Source organism: Notamacropus eugenii, chromosome 3 (assembly GCF_028372415.1).
Source record: "Notamacropus eugenii isolate mMacEug1 chromosome 3, mMacEug1.pri_v2, whole genome shotgun sequence".
Classification (NCBI taxonomy): Eukaryota; Metazoa; Chordata; class Mammalia; order Diprotodontia; family Macropodidae; genus Notamacropus; species Notamacropus eugenii.
In genome coordinates, this window is record NC_092874.1 from 413,437,751 (window position 1) to 413,459,443 (window position 21,693).

The 21,693-nt window shown below is 36.7% G+C and overlaps 1 protein-coding gene across 4 annotated transcripts in view; it reads right to left on the reverse strand.

The window, feature by feature from the left end:
- The window catches only part of GRB10 (growth factor receptor bound protein 10), a 262,309-nt gene that overhangs the window by 91,635 nt on the left and 148,981 nt on the right, over window positions 1-21,693 (reverse strand). For all 4 annotated transcript variants that reach the window (XM_072598162.1, XM_072598165.1, XM_072598161.1 and 1 more), the window contains 2 exons: window positions 13,404-13,623; window positions 2,707-2,848 (listed from right to left, as the gene is read on the reverse strand). In XM_072598162.1, coding sequence (XP_072454263.1) covers window positions 2,707-2,848; window positions 13,404-13,623 — 362 coding nt within the window. The remainder of the gene's footprint in view (window positions 1-2,706; window positions 2,849-13,403; window positions 13,624-21,693) is intronic.

Sequence of the window (21,693 nt, forward strand, 5' to 3'; positions counted from 1 at the left end):
TAGGCTGGTCCCCCAAAAGCAAAGGAGCAGCACAGATTTTAATCTGGCTAGGACCCTAATTTAGCAAAGTGTCCAACACCACAGAGAGGTTACAGAGCTGGAATTGGAACTCAAGCAACCCAAATCCATACATTTTCTACTAAGCCACACACTCATGCAGAGTCCAATGCCAGGTCCATGTTCAAAGTCTTTCCAAGTGGTTTTTTGTTTTGTTGATGTATTTTGTTTTTATTTTACAAACATTTACAGTTTCGTATAACTTGGCCTGGTTTGTGCTTAGTTGACATGGACTTTGACAATTTCGGGTCACCTCCACGCTACAGTGAAGCAGCTGTCAAAGAGAATGACTTGAGTGGAGTCAAAGTTCTTGCTCTTGTAAAGAACACAAATACCACTGCCATCCCCCAACTTACTTCCTTTACTTTAAATAAGGTTTATCAACTTAATATAATGCCTTATTATTATTATTATTTATTATGATAACGCCTATGCTCTCTTTTTCTTAACTCCTAGAGTAGCTGTTGGCTTCCTCATTTTTTTGTTTTTCTATATTGCCTGACAGCAATCTCTTCTATCACATTCCTTCAGTGGATTCCTTGCCAAGAAATATGAATTTTCAAATTGAGATGCAAAGAAATTACCGCAGCAGAGCACTTACGTAGTATTTTAGGGGCTGGGGGATTCTGCATGAGCACATTTTTAAGATGACTGAAATGTAGTCCATCACAAAAACAGAGTTTTAGTGCTGGAGAAGACTTCAAATTGCCATCCAATCTAGCTCATAAAACAAAAAAAGGGCTCCTAAATCCCCTTCACTCCCTCCCTGTCTCCTCCTGAAGACTTTCATAGACTAGGAAGCAGCCTTTTCCACTAAATGAGCTACTTCTCATCATCTGCGGTCTGGGAATCCATTTATCAAAAACTGACAAGAGTTGTTAAACCAGCTTTGAATAAAAACCTCAGTGGCAATTATAAGAGTAAGGTGCACAGGAGAGGACTTTGTGCCCTCGGTTTAAGTTAATCAGAAACATTTTATGCTTAGTTTCTAGTTTTTGGCTATATTTTAGAGAGTTGAGGTTGCCAGTGAATGACCTTTGAAATTAAACAGTTTGCCTGGACATCTAGTGAGAATAATCATTCTAAACTCTAATTGTTCTATATGGTGCTGAAGAAATATAAACTAACTCTTTCAAATGAATAATCACCTCTTTTATTGTGGTCTACATTAGATTTCTAAAAAGTGTTTGCATATTCATTTATTCACTAAAGCCTCAAAACAGATTTGAGAGGTCGATAGGGGAGAAATGATTGTCTCAACTTGATAGGAAAGGAAACTGAGTCTCCAAGAGATTCATGACAGGTCCAAGGCGACACAGAAAATAATGGTAGACAAGGACAACAGTAATAGAATAGTTGATATCTACGGTGCTTTAAGACTGACAAAGCACTTTATACACATTGATTTCATTAAAGCCTCAGAGCATCCTGAGAAAGGGGAGTGGTGGATGGGTACCAGTACTACAGGTATTACAATTCCCATTTTGGAGATAAAAAAACTGAGAATTAGAAAATTTGAAACCTCACATCACATGAGTCCCAGGCTAGTCAAGAACTCTTTTTTCTCACTGTATAATACTGCCCTTTTTTCTTGAAGGTAGAAGTAAACAACAACAAAACAGCACATCAGAGCACGTATACATTGTACATACATAGCTTTATCTCTCAACATATCTTGGCTTTCATTCATGTAGTGTTTTGCAATTACAAAGGGATACACATGCAAAAAAACATCTATGTACATGTATGTGTCCTCATTTATTTTAAAATAATTCTCAAATGCAGAGTAACAAGTATTGCTAGAGTATGGTCCTTTTTTGTTAAGACATACCTCTAAAAAAAGTAACTCATTACAATCAATGTTATAAGAAGTCGACAGAGTAAATATTATCAAAAGTTAATAAGGCAACATATCTTCATATATAAAAATATATATAAAAATATATTTCATATATGTACATAAGCATATATGCATATTTAGGAACTTGTATACAAATAGACACACAGATACCCATATATACATATCTATCTACACCTGGATCTATATTGGGTGTCCCAATAGTCTTAGTGCAGTTTTAAAGCTTAAAACTCTCTCTCTTTCTCTCTCTCTCTGGGTCTGGGGAACTATATCACTGTGGACACTTCCACTACCAATGGAGATTAGTCTTAAAAAGTTGCCTATGGCACAGAAAGTTTCAGGTGACTGAATAAATCTTTTTTTAATGTATAAATTTTTAAAATTTTAAAATCTATTTTATAATATATAAAGACTGGACCCATTATTTCACTATTGTAGGGAGCCCCTGATAAGATACCATGCTCTGAAAGATACCTGCTCTGAAACACAACTTGGGAGAGCTGCCTAAGGCATCTGAAGGTTAGGTGATTTGCTCTTGGTCACACATTCAGTTTGGGAGATAAGTAGGACTTGGAGCCAGGTCTTCCTTACTCTGAATCCTGTCCTCTTTTTATGATCATACGTTGCTTCTCAAGGTAAAAACCACATCTATATATGTATATGTATAGAAAAAAATGCTAATTTTTCCTTCCCTTTCCTTTTTCCCCAAAATAATAAACCAATCAATATTTTTTTTTTAAATCACAAGAAATAATCATTGGCACCAAACAAAACACACAAAAATTACTCACCTGCTTACTAACTGGTTGATTCTGAGATAAAGAGCTTGTTGTGAGAACAGGAGAATTGGTGGGGCTGCAAAGTTCAGGAAATGGATTTGGTATGGCGGGCAGAGACGACGTTCTAAGTTGCTGGTCTTCTTCTTGAAGGCGTCTGGAGCCAAAACAAAACGGTACGTTAACAACTGAACGTTCTAGTCCTGAGAAGTAAGTCTTGGCCCTCTGGGAATATTGAGATAGCACTTATCATTCTACCCCATCCCATTCTCCTACTGTTTCAAACCTTCAGATCTCTCCTCAAGCTTCCCATAACATTTCTTCCCTTTCCTTCTCAGTTGAGAAATTTGCCTCATACTTTTACTGAGGTAACCCTAACTTAAATAACAGACTTTTCATAAAAATTTCAGATATCACTGCTATACCTTTATGAACAGAATCTTGGGAAATGATTGTTAACTGCTCAGGGAAGGTATATCTCTGTGAAATATTCAGATAACTTCTTTACTGAGAAGATTTAGTTCGTTAATAAACATAGAAAGAATCTAAGAAGAGACTGTACAGTTAAATGTCATAGAGAAAGTCTGTGAGACACTACAATTAATGATCATAACAGAATAAATTTGTGAGGGACTTAACTGTCATTTTTGAGAGTATTTTGATGGACATTTTGAGAGAACTCAGTTATACTCATTCTGTGGGAAAGACATACTGATGAGAATTAGGGCTGATATTTAAGAATACCTCCGCTGCATCAATTGAAGCAATACATTTTTTAATCCGTAAAGCGAAAGAAAAGAAATAAGATAAAATTATGATTTCAAAATAAAATTATAATAATTTTTAAATTAATTAATTCATCTGATCCTTCTAATATTAAAGACTCAAGCTACCATCCTGAGAAAACTCAACACTGAGCTGTGGTTCAGGTGTTTTGGAGTAGTCAAAAGTCAGAGCCTCTGACAGAGTTGATTGACTGTAATCTTTCTCACAATTAATACACTGATGAAAGATTTATATTTATTGAGTATTTGTTACTATTTATAAATTATATGGATATTAATGCTGATATTTTGTCTAAAACAACGGTTTTAACCTACAATCTATGAACTAGTATATTTTTTCATTACAAAAAACATCATAGAAACTTTTGGGGTTTGGGGGTAGGGAGTAGGGGAAGACTGGTTCTCCTCATCTTGCCCAGGCTAGAAATACAGCAGCCATCCACAGGTCCAATCCTACTGCTGACAGACATGGAATCTTTGACTCACTTGGTTTTTCTGATATGGGCCATTTTGCCCCTCTTGGGAAGCCTAGTGGCCCCTGCTTCCAGGGTCTCATCATATCAATATCAGACTGAGTGGGGACACTTGACTTTGGCCTTAATGAAGCTCTGAGCTCCCAAGCTCAAATGATCCACCAGCTTCATTCTCTCTTAGTAACAGGGATGACAGGTGTATGTTACCTTGCCTGGCTCAATAATTTTCTCTCAATAAATTGGTTTCCTTTGTAATGCTATTCACTTTATTTTATAAATTTAAAAACATATTCTGAGGGGGGGGTCCATAGACTTCAACAGAATGCCAAAGGTAAGACCAAAAAAGGTTAAGAATCCCAGCAGACTAAGAGAGAAAGCATATTCTCTATCTTGCTTTGTTTTCTCTTATTTGTCAAATTAAACCACTTAGTGTTCCTCAGTTTCTTTGTATACTCTTCCAAGTCTGTACATTTAGGTGTATACAACTTTCCCCAGGACTGGAATATATTGCCCCTACTTCCCTTGGCTTTCAAGAATTCGAATGTAATTAGACCTCTCCCATATCTGTCCATTTTTGGAGACTGTTGTCTTCCGTGTCTACAATGAACTTCTTTCTCTGCCTATTGGAATCTTCCATCCTTTGACCAGCCAATCCTCTATGAAGTTTTCCCCCAATCAGCCTCATGTGACGGCAATCACTCTCTCAAGCTCTCATAGTAGAATTAGTGAATCTCTTTTTTATCCCGAATACATTCTTCTACCTTGTATCAGGCTGCCTGTATCTCTGCCCTACCTCTTCTCTCTTACAGAATAAGCTCCTTGAGGACAGGCATTTGTTTTTCATCAGTGTATCCCCAATGTCTAGCATAGTACATGACATACCTTAGGCATCTGATATCTACTTTATGAATTATCACTGAAATGTGATTTTTTTCCCTCAAAAATCATACAGTGGATTACAAAACCAAATATAAAATCTACAGTCTGGGAAACCACTCCTTACAACTTTCTTAAGGAATCTTAAAGTCACTTCTAAATCCTCAATATCCTCTATCCTTTCTGAGGCAATGGACTCTGTTGCCCACACCCTGTTTTGGTCCTTTGGCTTCCTGAACACTGTTCTGCATTATCTACTAAATCTTTCCTATGACATCTCCCTCTACATACCGAGGGTTCAGTTAGCATCTGTTCAGAACTGGAGGGTTGGGAAGGGGGTTTTACACGTTGGATGATTCATGTATGAGAATAGCAGTAGCGCAGTAAACACTGTTGACTGGTTGAATCAACACTGAAATCTTCCTGCAAGAGTCAAGGTAAGGAGGTTCATCTTGTACCCTCTTTGAAGTGGCTGAGTTATGAAAGAGGCAAAAAGATGTTGACAGTATCTGTGTGACAATTAAGAAGTCACAAAGAGTGTTCCAAGGAGTGTCTGGCAATGATATTTATTCAGTAAAAGGAATTTTCTTTTAAATTTATGACTTTAGATCATCTTAAGATTGAGGAGGTATCCCGGGAAGAGGAAGCACTTAAAGAGTCAGAAAAGACCTATGTGTAAATCGTGCCACAGCCATCTATTAGCTGTGTAAGTCATTTCACTGCTCTATACCTATTATCTCCTTTATAAAATGAGGAAGATGAGCTTAGTGGTTCCTGAGGTCCCTTCCAGTCTATATCTATGATAGTATGATCCTCAAAAGTTGGGAAGAGTCATTAGCAGACATCTAACTCAGCCTAAGGGCAGCTAGGTGGTGCCGTAGGGCTAGACTGGAGTAAGGAAGACTTGAGTTCAAATGCAGCCCCAGTCACTTACTAGCTGTGTGACCCTGGATAAGTCACTTCACCTTGCTTGCCTCAGTTTTCTCATTTGTAAAATGAGCTGAAAAAGGAAGCGGCAAACCACTCCAGCATCTTTGCTAAGAAAACGCCAAATGGGGTCATGAAGAATCAGACATGACTGAAAATGATTCAGCAACAACAAATTGAACCTCTCCTGGTAAGCTAGACAGTTTTCTATTGCACAGCATCCTTGACAGACCACCATCTAGACTCCTTGATTATTTCTAAGTATAGGGATCTTACTACTTCACAAATGAAGTCCACACCACTACAGACAACTCTAGTAAGAAAATCCTTCCTTCCCCAATTGATAAATGGTCAAAGGATATGAATAGGGAATTTTCAGAGGAAGAAATTAAAGATATCTATAATCATATGAAAAAATGCTCTAAATCACTTTTGATTAGAGAGATGCAAATCAAAACAACTGAGGTACCACATCACACCTATAAGATTGGCAAACATGACAGAACAGGAAAATGATCAATGTTGGAGAGGATGTGGGAGAGTTGGAATACTAATTCATTGTTGGTGGAGCTGTGAGCTCATCCAATCATTCTGGAGAGCAATTTGGAACTATGCCCAAAGGGCTACAAAAATGTGCATACCCTTTGACCCAGCAATAGTGCTTCTAGGACTGTATCCCCAAGAGATCATAAAAATGGGAAAGGGTCCCATATGTACAAAAATATTTATAGCAGCCCTCTTTGTAGTGGCCAAAAACTGGAAATCAAGCGGATGCCCATCAGTTGGGGAACAGCTGAATAAGTTGTGGTATATGAATGTCATGGAGTACTATTGTGCCATAAGAAATGATGAACAGGAAGACTTCAGAGAGGCCTGGAGGGACTTATATGATCTGATGCTGAGTGAAAGGAGCAGAACCAGGAGAACTTTGTGCACAGCAACGACCACAGTGTGCGAGAGTTTCTTGTGGTAGACTTGGAACTTCGTAATAACGCAAGAACTTAAAAAAAAAAAAATTTCCAATGGTTTCCTAAGGCAAAATGCCTTCCACACTCAGAGAAAGAAATATGGAAGTCATTTGCAGAATGTAGCAGATTGTTTGTGTGTGTGTGTGTGTGTATTATGTTTTGATTTGTTATACGATTTCTTCCATTTATTTTAGTTTGTCTACGCAGCATGACTATAGTGAAAACGTATTCAGTAGGAAAGTATACGTAGATCCTATATAGAATTGTATGGCATCTTGGGGAGGGAGGGGGGTGGAGGGGGTAGGTGCGGGGGTAAAAATCTAAGTTTTTTGGTAGTGATGGTAGAACATCAAAAAAATTAATTAATTAATTTAAAAAATAAAAGAAAAATGCATATTTATAGCATTTGGCACATACATAGCTACATACATATATATGTCTGTATGTGTATACATATCTGTATGTATATGTATGTGTGTGCATGTGTTTAACTAATCAACACATCAACAAAATCTGTTAAAGGCAATGCTACACATCTGTGGACACCCACTTCTGTAAAGGAGCAAGAACAGATGTCTCTCACATCGCTTCATTAGGATCAGACACCTGTGCTTTTCATGAATCTTTTCATCCTTCTCATGCATCATTAGGCTCACTTTTTTTTTCAAATTCTAATTGATATCTTTTACTGTCTAAATTTTTCCCAGAATCTCTCTCCCCCTCCCACTAAGTCATCCCATATAAAAAAATATTTTTTAAAGAAAAAAGAGAGAGAGAAAAATCAGCAAAAGTAAACAGTATGTTGATAAAGTCTGAAAACATATGTAGTATCTCACACCTGTGGACCTCTCACCTTTGCAAGAGTGAAGGTGTCATCTCATGTCTTTTCTTTAGGGTCATGCTTGTTCTGTATGATTTCACAACAATCTATTTAGAGTATTTTGTGATTCTGTTCTGCTCGTTTACAATGTGGTAGTCACTGTGCATAATATGTTCTTGGCTCGGCTTGCTTTTGCTCTGCATAGTTAGTTCATATATCTCTCTATACTTCACTGCTCATTTCCATCATGTTCATTGTTAACAACACAGTAGTATCTAATTATACTCATGCGCTACAATTTGTTTGGCCATTTCCCAATGGTTGGGCATCAACTTCGTTCCCAGTTCTTTGCTACCTGTGAAAAAGTGCTGCTAGAAGTATTATTTTGGTGTATATGAAAACTGTATTTTAATCAGTGACCTTATCAGTGTATATACCTAGTAGTGTACTCTCAGGCACAAAGTACTGACATTTTAGTCACTTTCTTTGCACAGCTCCAAATTACTTTCTAAAATGGTTGTTCCAATTCATGACTACTCTGTGCGACCTTTTAACACTATACCATCTTCTCAAACAAGTAAACTCATCTCTTCCTTTTCTTCATGCTACAAATAGTGTTTTAAAAGTCCCTCTTATTATCTTTAGCATCTGTTGTACTTCCTATCAAATGATTATACAAACTAGGTGAACTCAAATGTGTGTCCTTCTCTTTTCAGAGATGCATTACATGACCTAAATATACTTTAATTTTGTCATCTTAGATTATTGTTTTTTTAAAACTATTTTGTTCTTCTAGTTTTAAAGAAGTTAGCCATGGCAACCAGAAACTTTTGTTGTGGAAAGAGATATGCTAATTTAAAAGTCCAATAGATCCCATTGAGTGAATGAACTCAGTGTTGTGTAATTATGAAGGCCATTCTTATAATGGCTTGATTATATGCCATTAAAGTTATTTTTAATTTTAACAAGCCCCATGCTTCCCATAACAGCTGTCACCTTGATACAGAATCCAATTCAAGGGCCTAACTCTTGTTTAAGTAATAGATGACTGAATTATAAACCATACCCTTTTCTTCATACTCTGGCTAGGAGACCTCAAATTTAAACCCGTAAGACAAACATGACTTGGGGTTTTAGGGTAGAGTTCAAGACTCTAGGATAATTTTTTGGATTCAAGAGAATGCCACTTTGAAAAAGAGAGGGAGAAAACTTTAGAATCCCACTGCCTTGGCTTTAAAATTACTGGAGATTCTTACCCTACACAAGCCTCACTGGTACATACTGCAATGGTGTTATATATCAGTTATTCATAAAGAGGACAATATTGCAAATGATTATGACTTGCTACCATGAAAAGGCACTGATGAGCTAATACATTATCTGAGGTTGCCATTGCCTATGATACAGTAATTATCACTTTCAAATAAGGCATAAAATAAGGAGTTATTTGCTCAGCAAAGATGTCTGTCATTGTCACATAGAGGGCATTCTGCTCATTGTTTAAATGGAAGACATTTTAGATAAGACGGGTACACTACATAAGGAACATCAAGTTGCTGAAGATCCAAAATTGTGGGTGGTCCAGTGAGCAATGGAGAAATGCATGGTATGTATAAGCAGGATCTTGCATATTACTAATGATGACTTGCATGAAAGAAGCAGTATAGAAGATATGTAGGCAAAGTATGATCAGAAAATATGGGCCAGTTGAGAAGCAAGAGTGATGACTTAAGTGATAAAAAGAATGCGTTTGCTTTAAAATGGTCAGTTGTTTGGTTTTCCATCTAACAAAATTCTCTGTGATGTCCCCAAAAGATTCACATAAGAAAAAAATGCTCAACAACTCACATATAACATGGTGCTAGTATAAACTCACTATTCAAAAAGACTTTTGCGTAACTTGTCTGAAAACAAATGATCGTTTCTATTTAGAAAGCTTAAATAAGTTGATTAAAAACTACTTTATAGCTTTTACACTGTTGATGAGTAACTGATAAGGTAATAATTTAAAATGTGGTTGCAAAACCAGAAGATAAAATTAACTTATTTAGAGAATGGTGAACAATTAACTTTATTTCAGGGACATTAACAGTGGTCAATAAAACTGCCACAAGTAATAATAAATATGCCTTTGTGTTTCTAAATAGCAGGAAATATGACAAGTGGATACAATAGCCTTTAAGTCTAGAAATCAAGGACAGATTTGGAAGTATGAACATTATATAGAATCAAATCTATATAACAAACTATTACTAGCCTTGTAAGAACTCATAAATAACAAAAATCCCATGTCACCTTGACATCATGAAGACCCCACTGAAGTAGCAATTAATGATCTTATCAATTCTAAACTAGAAACTAGTTGCTACTACTACAGAACTCTTCTATTTCGTAGCTGAGGAAAAGTTAGGCACAAAAATTATTTTAAAACTTAGTCATATAATGCAAGGTAAATCAGAAATATATTAAATGGAGGGAGGGAACAGGTATTTTATTAAGTGCTTACTATGGTTTAGGTACTGGGTTAATTCTTTTACAAATATTATCTGATTTGATTCTCCACAACAAGCCTGTGAGGTAGATTACTCCCATTTTATAGATGATGAAACTGAGATAAACAGAAGTGAAGTGACTTGTCTAGGGTCAAACAGCTACTACATGTCTAAGCATGGATTTGGACTCAGGTATTCCCCTCTACAGGTCAAGTGCTCTGTCCACTGTTGAAGGGGGAAATGGTCAAAGAAACAACTTGTGCAGTATTTGGAAAATTATTTAGGTCAAAAGATGACAACAAAGCTTTTTTAACTCAAGAAAACACCTCAAAACCTCTTTTGTGTCATGGCCCTCTTTGGCAATCTAACGAAGTTTATGATAAAATAAAATCATAATACCACAAAGGAAACTCACCATATTGAATATCAAAATATCAAATATTTTGAGTTCACAGATCCCAGGTTAAAAACCTCTGTTCCAGATGGTACATTAAACTAACTATACTTCATATGACTACAAATTTCATTGTGTTATACAATCATTAAGCAAGCATTATGATCTTTTAATGTTTAGGTTGGTCAAAATGTTAAACTTAGTTCTTAGAAAACATCGCTTATTTGTATGTCTGTTGTGGGCTAATTTTTCTTAATTTAAAAGAGATTGACATGATCTTAATAAAATTTACAGAAGGAAACTTCACCGTACTCCTCAACTACATGGAAGTTCTTCTGACTACAGAAATATATAAACTGATTATCTGGATATAAACAAACCACAGGTTCTTAACCTAATCTCATTGATTTTTTCAAAAATATCTCGAAAAACTTTCTATATTTAAAAACCTTAATGTAAGAAGGAGGTCTCATAGGTTTCACCAGACTGCCAAAGGAGGTCATATTACTAAATGAAGTAGAAAAATTCAGATTTGAAACATACAGCAAAGAAGAAACATGTAGAAAACTGTCACAAAGAATGGGGATATAAGCCCTTGAGGGCAGTAACCATACTTTTGTGTTTTGTTTTTACTACAATGCCTGGAACACTATAATGGCTTGATAAATGCTTGTTAACTGACTGAGGGATTCAATATGTTCTTCTAAGCCTCAGGGAGAAGAAATAAGGGCTCTGAGGAGGATACTAGAAAAAAAATCTTTCTAAAAATTAGAACCATTTAACAGTGGAATTGTATTCTTGGGGAGCCAGAGCTGTTTCCTCATTCTTAGTGGATGACCACTTGTTGAATAGATATGGAGATGATTCTTCATGGCCTCTGAGATCCTATCCAGCTCTGAAATTTTTTGACTCTTAGAAATGTCATTTTGAAATGACTTCAAGTTTAACCACTCTACTTATTCACATTTATCACTAACATCTCTAGAGCAGGGATGTCAAAACCCAAATAGAAAGAGGCCATTAAACTATACATAAGGATCCCTGGAAGCCAGATACTGAAAAAATTTTTATTTATATTAAATTGTTATATTATATAAAATTTATATTAAATTATTTATTTATATTAGATTTATTTATATTAAATTATTTATTTATATTAAATATTTTTATTTATTTTTATTTATGTTAAATATTTACCAGAAGCATCGTTATCTGGTTTGGCTGAACTTGGGAGCATAGCTAGCAGCCCTTGCACTAGCCAGTCGAGTGTTTGACACCTCCATGCTGAAAGCATTGTAAGGTTTGCAAAGTGCTCAACATACAACTTTGTGCACTTAAGTCATTGGGGCAAGCTACCACCATCTTGGGGAAGTAATATTTTTTATTAAAACTGAGACACTCTCTCAGAAGTAGGGCAGGTAAAAAAAACATTAAAGTGTATAGGACACATCCAAAGTTCTAAAAAGAAATACAATCTGATATTCTACAATATTCTTTCTATGAAAAAATATTCCCTAAGGGAAAGTTCAGAGAAAAGGCAAGTCACTTCATTAAACATAAAACTGAGTTATGACATATACTATGTAGAATATATAAGCTGAGAGACTGAAGAATTCTCTTTTCTTTCTTTCTACTATATTTGGGTTTTTTTTGTAACTTTATTGATATGTTTTGTTTTTATATTACATAAATTTATAGATTACTCCCACTTCATGAGAAGCCTATTCATGAGCAAAACTATTAAATAAAACTAATGATACAACAGATTCATCTGAAAGAGCATATAACATTTCATCCCCTACTTCTCTTTAAAAAAAATTAATAGAAATATTTTCTCCCACTATCCAACTAGAAAAACTATTCTTGTAACAAATATTCATAATCAAGCAAAGCAACTATTCCCCCAATGGCTGTATACACAATCCTCATTCTATACCCCAAATCCATCACCTCTCTGTAATGGATATCATGTTTCATCATCAGTACTGAGGAATCATGAATTTTAGCTTCTAGAAATAGGGCCTACCTAGTGGCTTTTGAAGCAAATAGTGGGTAGATACAACTGTCAACACCTAAAGAAGAGTGACTTGGGAGCCATAACTGAAGTAACCGATACCTAATAGACTGAGCCAGAGGATCAGGAAGCATGAATAAGTAGGTTGTGGTCACAGAGGGCACAAAAGCAGTCTGCTTTTGCTTCCTGGGTCAAAGCCAGAAAGCTATAATGAGAAAAGTTCAATATATTAACTTGTGTGGTAGCCACAGGCCCATTTTTTTGGTCTAGCCAAACCAAAATAAAAAGTATGAAAATTATGTAATTAAACTTTCCAAGAAAAGGCATTTACCTATACATACTACAGTGTTAAAAATTACAGATTCATGGATTTAGAGTTGGAAGGGACCTTCAAGGACAAGAATACACATAAGTATTCTACTTAGTGTCCAAAAGGAAGACACCTATGCCACAGATGGGAAGGTCTTCCAGATGCTTCTGTTTGTAGAAGGCATTATGATGACTTTACCTAGCTCCAGAGGGCAAGAGCACCTCCTCAATGATATCCACAGAAAATGAAACCAAGGGACAGAGAGGCATATCTAAAACATATAGTTAATAAGTTTCTGAGGCAATTTTTAAATTCAGATTCAGTTCTCATCAACTATGAGAAGCAGCTGGCAATTTTAAAACCTTTATCAAAACAAACCAACAAATTTAACCACGTGGGTTTTGCCTATGCATGATAAAAAACACAGTTTCCCATTTACAATATATTTGCATAGTCAAAGAAAAGTAACTAATGGAAAATAGCAAGTTTCTATCATTGGCAAGTCATCCTGCCCAATATTTCTACACAAAGCAAAGCGGATAAAATGAAAAAAAGTAGCTTTCGATTAATTCAACAGGCAAACTACAGAAGGTTACTCACAATCCTCTCATTTAGCAAACACAATAGCTCTCCAAGAAGCTTTCTTGTCCTACCTGACTGCTAGAATGTGCACGGGTTGAGAGCGCTGAACTTTCTGTTTTGGGGATGCTTGCTGCTGGAGGGCACTTGTTCCTGAGGTTGGCAACTGGCTACGGTTATGTTGACCATTTTGAAGGAGGGGGGCAGTTTCTGACTGCATGCTACATGTAGAATACAAACTTTCAAATGAAGAGTTCATGTCATTTACCAAAGCTTCCAAGTCCACGTCGTCATCTGAAAACAAACAAGAAACAAGTTTAAGATGACAAAAGACAGTGTAATGGCACATCTTAACCAAGATCAAATCTGACCTTGGACAGTTCTTAGACTTTAGGGAAATAAACCTGAGTTTCCTCATCTGCCAAAGAGATAAAATAATACCTACCTCTTAGGGTCATTGTGACCCTAATGAGACATTATTTGTGAAGTGTATGCTATAAACCTTAAAGCTCTATATTACTACTGTTATAGTTACTGCTATTATTATATGCCACAGGGCAGGGTGCACATCTTATTTATCTCTGTCTTTCACTGCAGAAATGTAATAATGGACTCTCAATTATGTTAGCAGTGTGTTTAATAAATATTCCTTGAACAATTATTGAAAGAAATGAGCAACATTGTCATTGTGTCCTATCTTCCCTACAAAAGTTGCCTTGTTATACTTATTTTAGACACACTTATAAATTATGTAGTGTGCCATAGGTGACAGAGACTCTGCCTTGAAGTCAGGAAGATCTGGATTCAAGTGCTGCCTCTGACATACTGGCTCTGTGAACTACTACAAGCCAACCTCTCAGTGCTCTAGGCTGGAAGTCACATGCATGATAAAAAAGCACAGCTTCCCATTTACAATATATTTGCACAGTCAAAGAAAAGTAACTAATGGGAAATAGCACTCCTGAGTACCCTGTACCAGATTAAAATGCAATTGGGAAATATTTGACAAAATAAATAAAATATAATAAAGATAATATTAGATTTTAAAGACTAAGTCAATACACAGCCCACAAGGATTCTTACTTATGATTTGATGCCCTCATTTCTCTCAAAGTTCAACAAGGTTGTTCTAGACATCTCTCTAAAAGAAGAAAATGCAGAAAAGAGACTGACATGCACTGGTGGGGAGTTCCCTGTGCCACTGAAATCACAGGTACAATTCTCATCTTTATCTTTATGGAATTATAGATCTGTGTTGTTTCCCCTCTATAAAATGTAAACTCCCCAAGAGGGGAAGCCTCATTTTTTATTTTACATCTCTAGTGCCTGAGGCTGAAGCATGTGAGGAGTTTAATAAATACTTGTTAACTGACCGAAGGGGCTATTATAAGAAAATTAGTTTAGAAGCCTCAACATTTTTTACTGTTAGGTAAAATGATTTTTAAAAAAGCTTGGAAGCCTCTGATTTCTAGGATTATTACCAACATAAAGACTACAAAAGGAAATATATGCCTGGAAAGGGAAGTAGCTGGTCGTAGTGAAAATAAGCATTAACAGGGATTTTGAGTGTTTCCTGGCACTGATCAAGTACATTTCCTTTGCAGAATCTGGAGGACAGGAGAATCTTCATGGAGAAGACACAGGCAAAAACTGTGATACACATCGATGAAGGAAATACTTTCATTCTCTCAATGGTTTTCATCCTGAGGTCCATGAATTTGTACGGGAAAAATTACATCTTGATTACACAAACACACACACACACACACACACACACACACACACACACACACAAGGTTCAATATAATATATAACTACAATGCCAAAAGTAAGGCAATTGTTTAAACTCTTTTTGAAATTTATTTGGAAATTGGCTTTGGAATTATGATGCATTCTTTAGCAACACTGGTTAGAGTAGTTTCTTCATCTTTGTGAGGACCTTTCTAATTTTAAGAAGTAGTTCAAAGTAATAGAGACCAGGTCTGGTGAATATGGTAGGGGTTGGAAGTAGGGATTGATTTAGCTCACAAAGAAAAATGTGGAGAGGCTATATATGGGACATGAATGTAATGGAACATTATTGTGCTGTAAAAAATGACAGATGTAAGAAGAAACATGGGAAGACATAAATTGATGGGTTGAAGTAAACTAAGAAAGCATGAAGCTGAATGCCGTATGATGATAGTGACCTAGCTTCGGCTTCTGAGAAGAGTTGAAAAAATGCATTTCTCTCCTTTTAATGCTGAGGAAGCAGCCTATGGGTATCGAAGACTGAATAAATATATTGTCTGATGGGGTGAGGGGATACAGTCTCCTTGGATTTCTTTTTTTTCTTCTTAAATCTTTAGGGGTAGTCTTGCCAAGGGGAAAGGCCATAGCAGCATATTCAGAAATGGATGTGATACACAAACAAAATACATAAACAGAAAAAAAATCTAAGATATGGCTATAATGTAATAAGTAATTTTCCAGGCTGGCACAAACTGACTCTGAGAGCAAGTCTCAATCAAGAAACTTTTAGCAAGGATGGTGCCATTAAGGTAAGTGATTATCTCCATAGCTGATTACTCTGTAGGGCAACATTTATTGGGGTAGGCAAGTGGAATCATAGTATGCATTCTGAATTTTTCAAGAATTCCCAAACGTATCCTTTACTGGGCTGCTTTCCTTTCTTTTCTTCCCTGTACTGATCAAATTCCCACCCATGTTTCAAGGGTTCTTACCTCCTCCATTAAACCTTTCCCATCCCTGATCCTAGTAGACTTCCTCCAACCAGGAATAAGTCAGGCCCACCATCTCTGAAACTACAAAATCTTTAGAGTTAGAAGGGATATCAGAGTCTTTATCATCTATATAGTCCCTCACATCCAACAAAAAGTAACTCTAATTTCCTAAAAAAGTAATTCCATCCAGCCATATTCTACTTTGTATTATATTTTTATTTCTCTAGATGGTAAGCTATAGGTCTCTCCCCTCCTCATAGTGCCTAACATGGTATCTAATCTAATAGTAGGTATTCAACATATATTTCTTGATGAATTTCATGTCTGTCAAAACCAGTCTCATTAATTTGTAAGTATAATGAATACTGGCTCTAGAAAGTACTCTGATTTGAGGCAGCAGAATGGCTTATCTCAGGGGTGGGGAACCTGTGGCTTTGAGGCCACATGTGGCCCTCTAGGTCTTCAAGTGCAGCCCCTTTAGGGCCTACGCCTTTGAAAGATAATATTAACATTAGTTTGCAAGTTCTACGTACAAACTCAGAGATGCCCAGAAGGCTGCTCAGTGGCAAGTAAAAACTCATCCCAAATTACGAATTTGTCATGGGTAATCCACAAAGTGAGATGGGAGTATATGGTTGGGTAGATAAAAAGCCATCCTTGATGTTAGGAAGCCCTTGGGCCCAGCATTTTGTCTACTCTGCCACTGAGCTGTTTTTTCTCTTTATTTGCTGTAATGACTAAGGTCACTTTAGGTACTCTACAATTTTTTACAAGAGAGGTAGTAGACTGGTTAAGACTAGAAGATCTCAGAGGTCCTTACCCAGGTCTAAATCTTAAATCCCACAACTTATAGCTTCTGTGGGCTGACTAGTAACCAGACTCATGTGGGCAGACCAGGTCCAACGAACCATTTAGCCTGACTGACTGATTGACTGGCACCAAAATGATGTAAGGTCTTAAGCACTGACTTAATAATTCATGTATTGAAACAGATTTGTAAAACTACAACTTGGCTTATGACTTGGACTTGAATTCAGATGACTCTCCAGTTTTTAACTTTAGCCCCAGTCTCTTCTCCTGGGTTTCAGAGTCATGTTTCCAACAACCTGCTGGATGTCCTGTCAGCACCTCTAACTCCATGTATTTAAAACCTGCCCCAACTCATCCTCTTTTCTGAGGATTACTCTTAGTACTTACTCCCTGCATCTGTTGGCAGCTCCACAATTCTTGTCAACCCGTGCTTGTAATCTCAGTCATTTTTGACTACACCCTCTTCGACAGCCCTCATAACAAGTCACTCACAAAGTCCTGACCATTCTCTCTCCACAATTATCTCTTGCACCTGTCCTCTCTTTATCCCTGTGTCTCAGTCTCTTCCATCTCAGATCCCAAATAAAAATGGCTGCCAGAATAATCCACATAAACTGCTACTCTGATGGCTATGCCATTGTTTCTTTAATGCCTACCCAATAAGGTTCTTCACATTTGAGCCTTATAATCAAGTCCTCTTCCTTCCCAACCCATCCATCTTGTCATTTTGTTCCCATCAGTCTTCCTAGTCTTATAGCAATTGCTTTGATATCCTTTCTGATCCAGTCTTACACTGGCTCACATGCATTCCCTAAACACACTCCCTGTTATTCCACTCTCATATTTGTGCTTACACGAGTCTCTTCATATTGAACACCCTACTTTATCAATTTTTAGCATCCTCCCTCATGGTTCAAGGCCCCAGTTTAAATGCCACTTCTTACATTAAACCTTCATATGTCCCCCAAGTCAAAATGTGTGGTCTCCTGCTCTAAATTTTCCTTAACACTTTGATAAAGTGATTGGAATGAGGCGGGAGGCTAGGATTTAGTATATCATAGAAAACTCTTTCACATAAATATCCCACCTTTAGTGAAAAGAAATTAAAGTGAACTGTTCTGGAAGATGCATCATAATAATTTTAACATGATTTTGTAACTTCTCTAACATCAGAAACAAAATCTGTTTCTTCTCAGCAGAAAAGCCACATAGTTTGAATCCATTTTTAGTAACTCAACATTGGGAGTAATAAAATAATAGATTGCTAAAACCAGATTTTTAAAAACTGCTTTCTTAAAATTCAAACAAACTTATCTGTATTAATTTGCCCAAACTGAAATTCAAATTTTATTGCCTGATCATTTAAGTATTGAAACCAGGTTTTATAAAAGTCACAGATGGCATGGTTTGCAAATCATTTCTTTTACATGTAAGAAAGAGAAAATTAAAGGTTTTTGCTATATGATGAAAATTGATGTCAAAGTCCAAAGCCAATATAAGAAGCTCTGTTTGACATTTTAAATTCCTCTACAACTGCCATGGTTCCTTCCTACCTTTACTCCTATTAATAACGCACTCTGTAATCTAGCTACAGCAGCCTAGTGGTTTCTCCTCCAACAGGACACTCCATTTCCTGACCCTGTGGCTTTTCATGGGCTGCAACCCAGGCTCAGAATACTCTCTCACTTTCCCAGTTCATTCACCACCCTACCCCAAGTGCCTTTCCTGAGTTTCCTTTACGCTGCACAAATCCTGTAAGTACATAGTTATTTGCAAACTGTCTCCTCCCAGGAGAAGGTAAGCTCCTTGAGGATAGAGACCATATTTTTGCTTTTTGTTTTTTATCCTTCAGTCCTTAGCACTATGCCTAGGACACAGTAAATGCTTAATGAGTGCTTTTTGATTGATTGACTTTGTAGAAGGTTAATAGGAAAATATGGAAGAGCATCACGGAAGATAAGGTAAGGAAGAGTTATTAATCAACATTTCTGGAGGCATCTATCAAAGCATGTAGCTGGCTAAAAACCTGTCTAAAAATACTTCAATATACAGTTTAAGCTATAATAGCCATAGAATAGCACGAGAGCTAGCGGCACCATGGAAGAAATAAATGAGGACTTGACTGAGTCATAGGAAGACTTTTATAAAATGATGCAAAGCATTTAAAGTAAACTCCGTAACATACACACAAATGACACTCAAATACTACCAAACTCAGATTGATTGAAATGATAGACAAAGAAGAAAGAAACATTACAGGGGTGGGGAATCTGAGACCTCAAGGCCACATGTGGCCCTCAGGTCCTCAAGTGTGGCTGGATTCAGTCAAAGGGCTGCACTTGAGAACCTGCAAAGCCACATATGGCCTCAAAGTCGCAGGTTCCCCACCCAGTAATGTTTGGATTCTGTCAAAGTGCCTCAACTTCAGGACCTCGAGGGTCATACGCAGCTTTGAGTCCACTGACTCCTCATATACTGCCAAATTCAGCTGCACTGCTTTCCCCTCAAAAAATTTTTTTTGTTAAAAAAGACTATTAAAGGGAGGCTATTTTGGGAATCAAGTATAACATTTACATAGGTTATAAATAAAAGGTTATATAGGTTATAAATAAAGGCTTTAAGTATAAAATATAAATAAAGGTTATAAATAGAAAAACAGGTTATAAAATAAAAGTTATTCATGGGGTGGGGGAGGGAGCGGGGTGGAGGGGAGAAATATCTGGTGGATAAACATAATAAACAAACAAAGAAGTAGTCTGGTACTGTAGAAAAAATGCTAGACTTCAGAATCAAGCTATCCAGGATGGCCTCGATCCAAAGATCATGACTCCAGTACTCTCTAAGTATGTGACCATGGGCAAGCTGGCTGACCTCTGGGAGTCACAGTCAGTTACAATTTCTATATCTTTAAAATGATAACAATAAGACTGTCATATCTACATCACCAGGTTAATATAAGCATCAAATGAGATGACATTTTGTAAAGTACTTCAGAAAGCCTGAAGTGCTCTGTAAATCCCAGCTATTACTTACAAGAAGAGTAGTTTGGGGGTGTCTGAAGTGTATTTCACAAAGACAGACATTTCAGAGTAAGAATGGGTCTCAGGGGATGGAAATTCATATTCTTACATCCTACATTCCCTGCCACTGATTATTTGTCACACCAGGCTAGTTAATGGATTTCAACATTTGGGTCAAATACCTTAAATGTGTGTAGGCAAAAAAGGGGCGGGGGCCTCTCGCTTTCCCTTGACATGAGGCCACAAGTTATTTTTTTAAAAAAAACCAACCCTTGGAGCAGTTTTTCTTCCAGGAATTAGTGAAATAATAACCTTCACAGAATGTTAAAGATGGAAGAAGTGGTAGGGAACTGGTCTTGCCCCCTGATTTAACAGAAAAGGAGAACGAGCCCCATCAAGTGATTCTGCCCAGAAAGAGATAGTCAGGGAGCAGTCTTGCTCATGTTTTGACAGATGAGGAAAAATGAAGCCCAGAGAGGACAAGGGATTTTTCTGAGGTTAAAGAGGGAGTTAAGGGGAGAAACTGGACTGGAACCCGGGCTTTCTCCCATTTTGTCCATTGGTCTTTTTGCCACACCACATTGCCTTTCCCAAACCAAGGCTTTCCCTCAAGCACACTAAAAACTGATTGAAGTGTTTATTTGCTTAAATTTCAGTTTGCACTCTCTCAATATGCTACACTTAAAACACAATAAAAACAATTTCATATTTCCAAAAGGACCAATTAAAATTCATTAGTTTTCAGCGATTGAACCAATAAATAAATAAGCACACTGTAATTTTACATCAGCCTTCACCAGTTCAAAAATATTTGTTTTAAGGTATGGCTAAACAGGTCCCAATGGGCTTGGACACTTGACTCACTTGTCTTTGACATAGCACTGCCTGTCTGTCATGGCGGGGTAGGGGGAGATGCAGAATGCAGCTGTGCTGCTTCCCCCCTGAGCTAATTCAAGCATAGGCGCGCCCTCATTTCAGGCCTGAGACAGTTACAAAGGAGGCTTGTTCCCCTCTGTGCCTCTCTGGCAGAAAGACTTCATTCATTTCCCAAAAACAATAAAGTTTTGTGAGTTGTACATGAAAGCTTTCTTAACAATCAATTCTCAATTACCAAGACGCGGATTATCCGCACCCTGAATTATCAGTAAGCATTAAAAAAAAATCTCATTCCCTCAGATTGCTTCTGGATCATCTCATCTATAAATACGGGGGTTGGATAAATTAAATAAGTACCCCCAATTAGTTATTTTTATTTTACTTTAATCATTCTCAACATACGTACAACCAACACTGAATTATGTTTTAGAATAGAGAATTTTAAGAAATATTCAGACAACAGAGGTCAGAGAATGTGTGTTCAGAGAAAGCAAACTTGTTTTAATATTAGCCTTTAGTAAAATTTTAAAATAAATTTTATGCCAAAAATTTAGATTTTACTACAAAGTTTAATGTAAATAAATTTTATCTGCTTTTGGAGAAAAAAGATTCTCCATTTTTCTTTCGTGTGGACAGCTGGGATTTTACTGTGTGATCTAACCTCAGTTTGCTAATCTCACTTAATAGTTTTATTGTCATGCTTTTAATCTATGAGCATCTCACACACATTTTCTAGTTTATTACTCTAGAATGTACCATTCAGTGGTGAAGGTGGAAAGGAACAAAGAAATTATCTAATCCAATGAAAACAACAATGAAATGCTGTCAATTTCTGATTAGCTACAATGATCGATCTTGGTCTCAAAGAAAAGAGAAGGAAATACACTGTTTACTTTAGGTAGAGAAGGGAAAGGCAACCGTTATGAAAATGTATA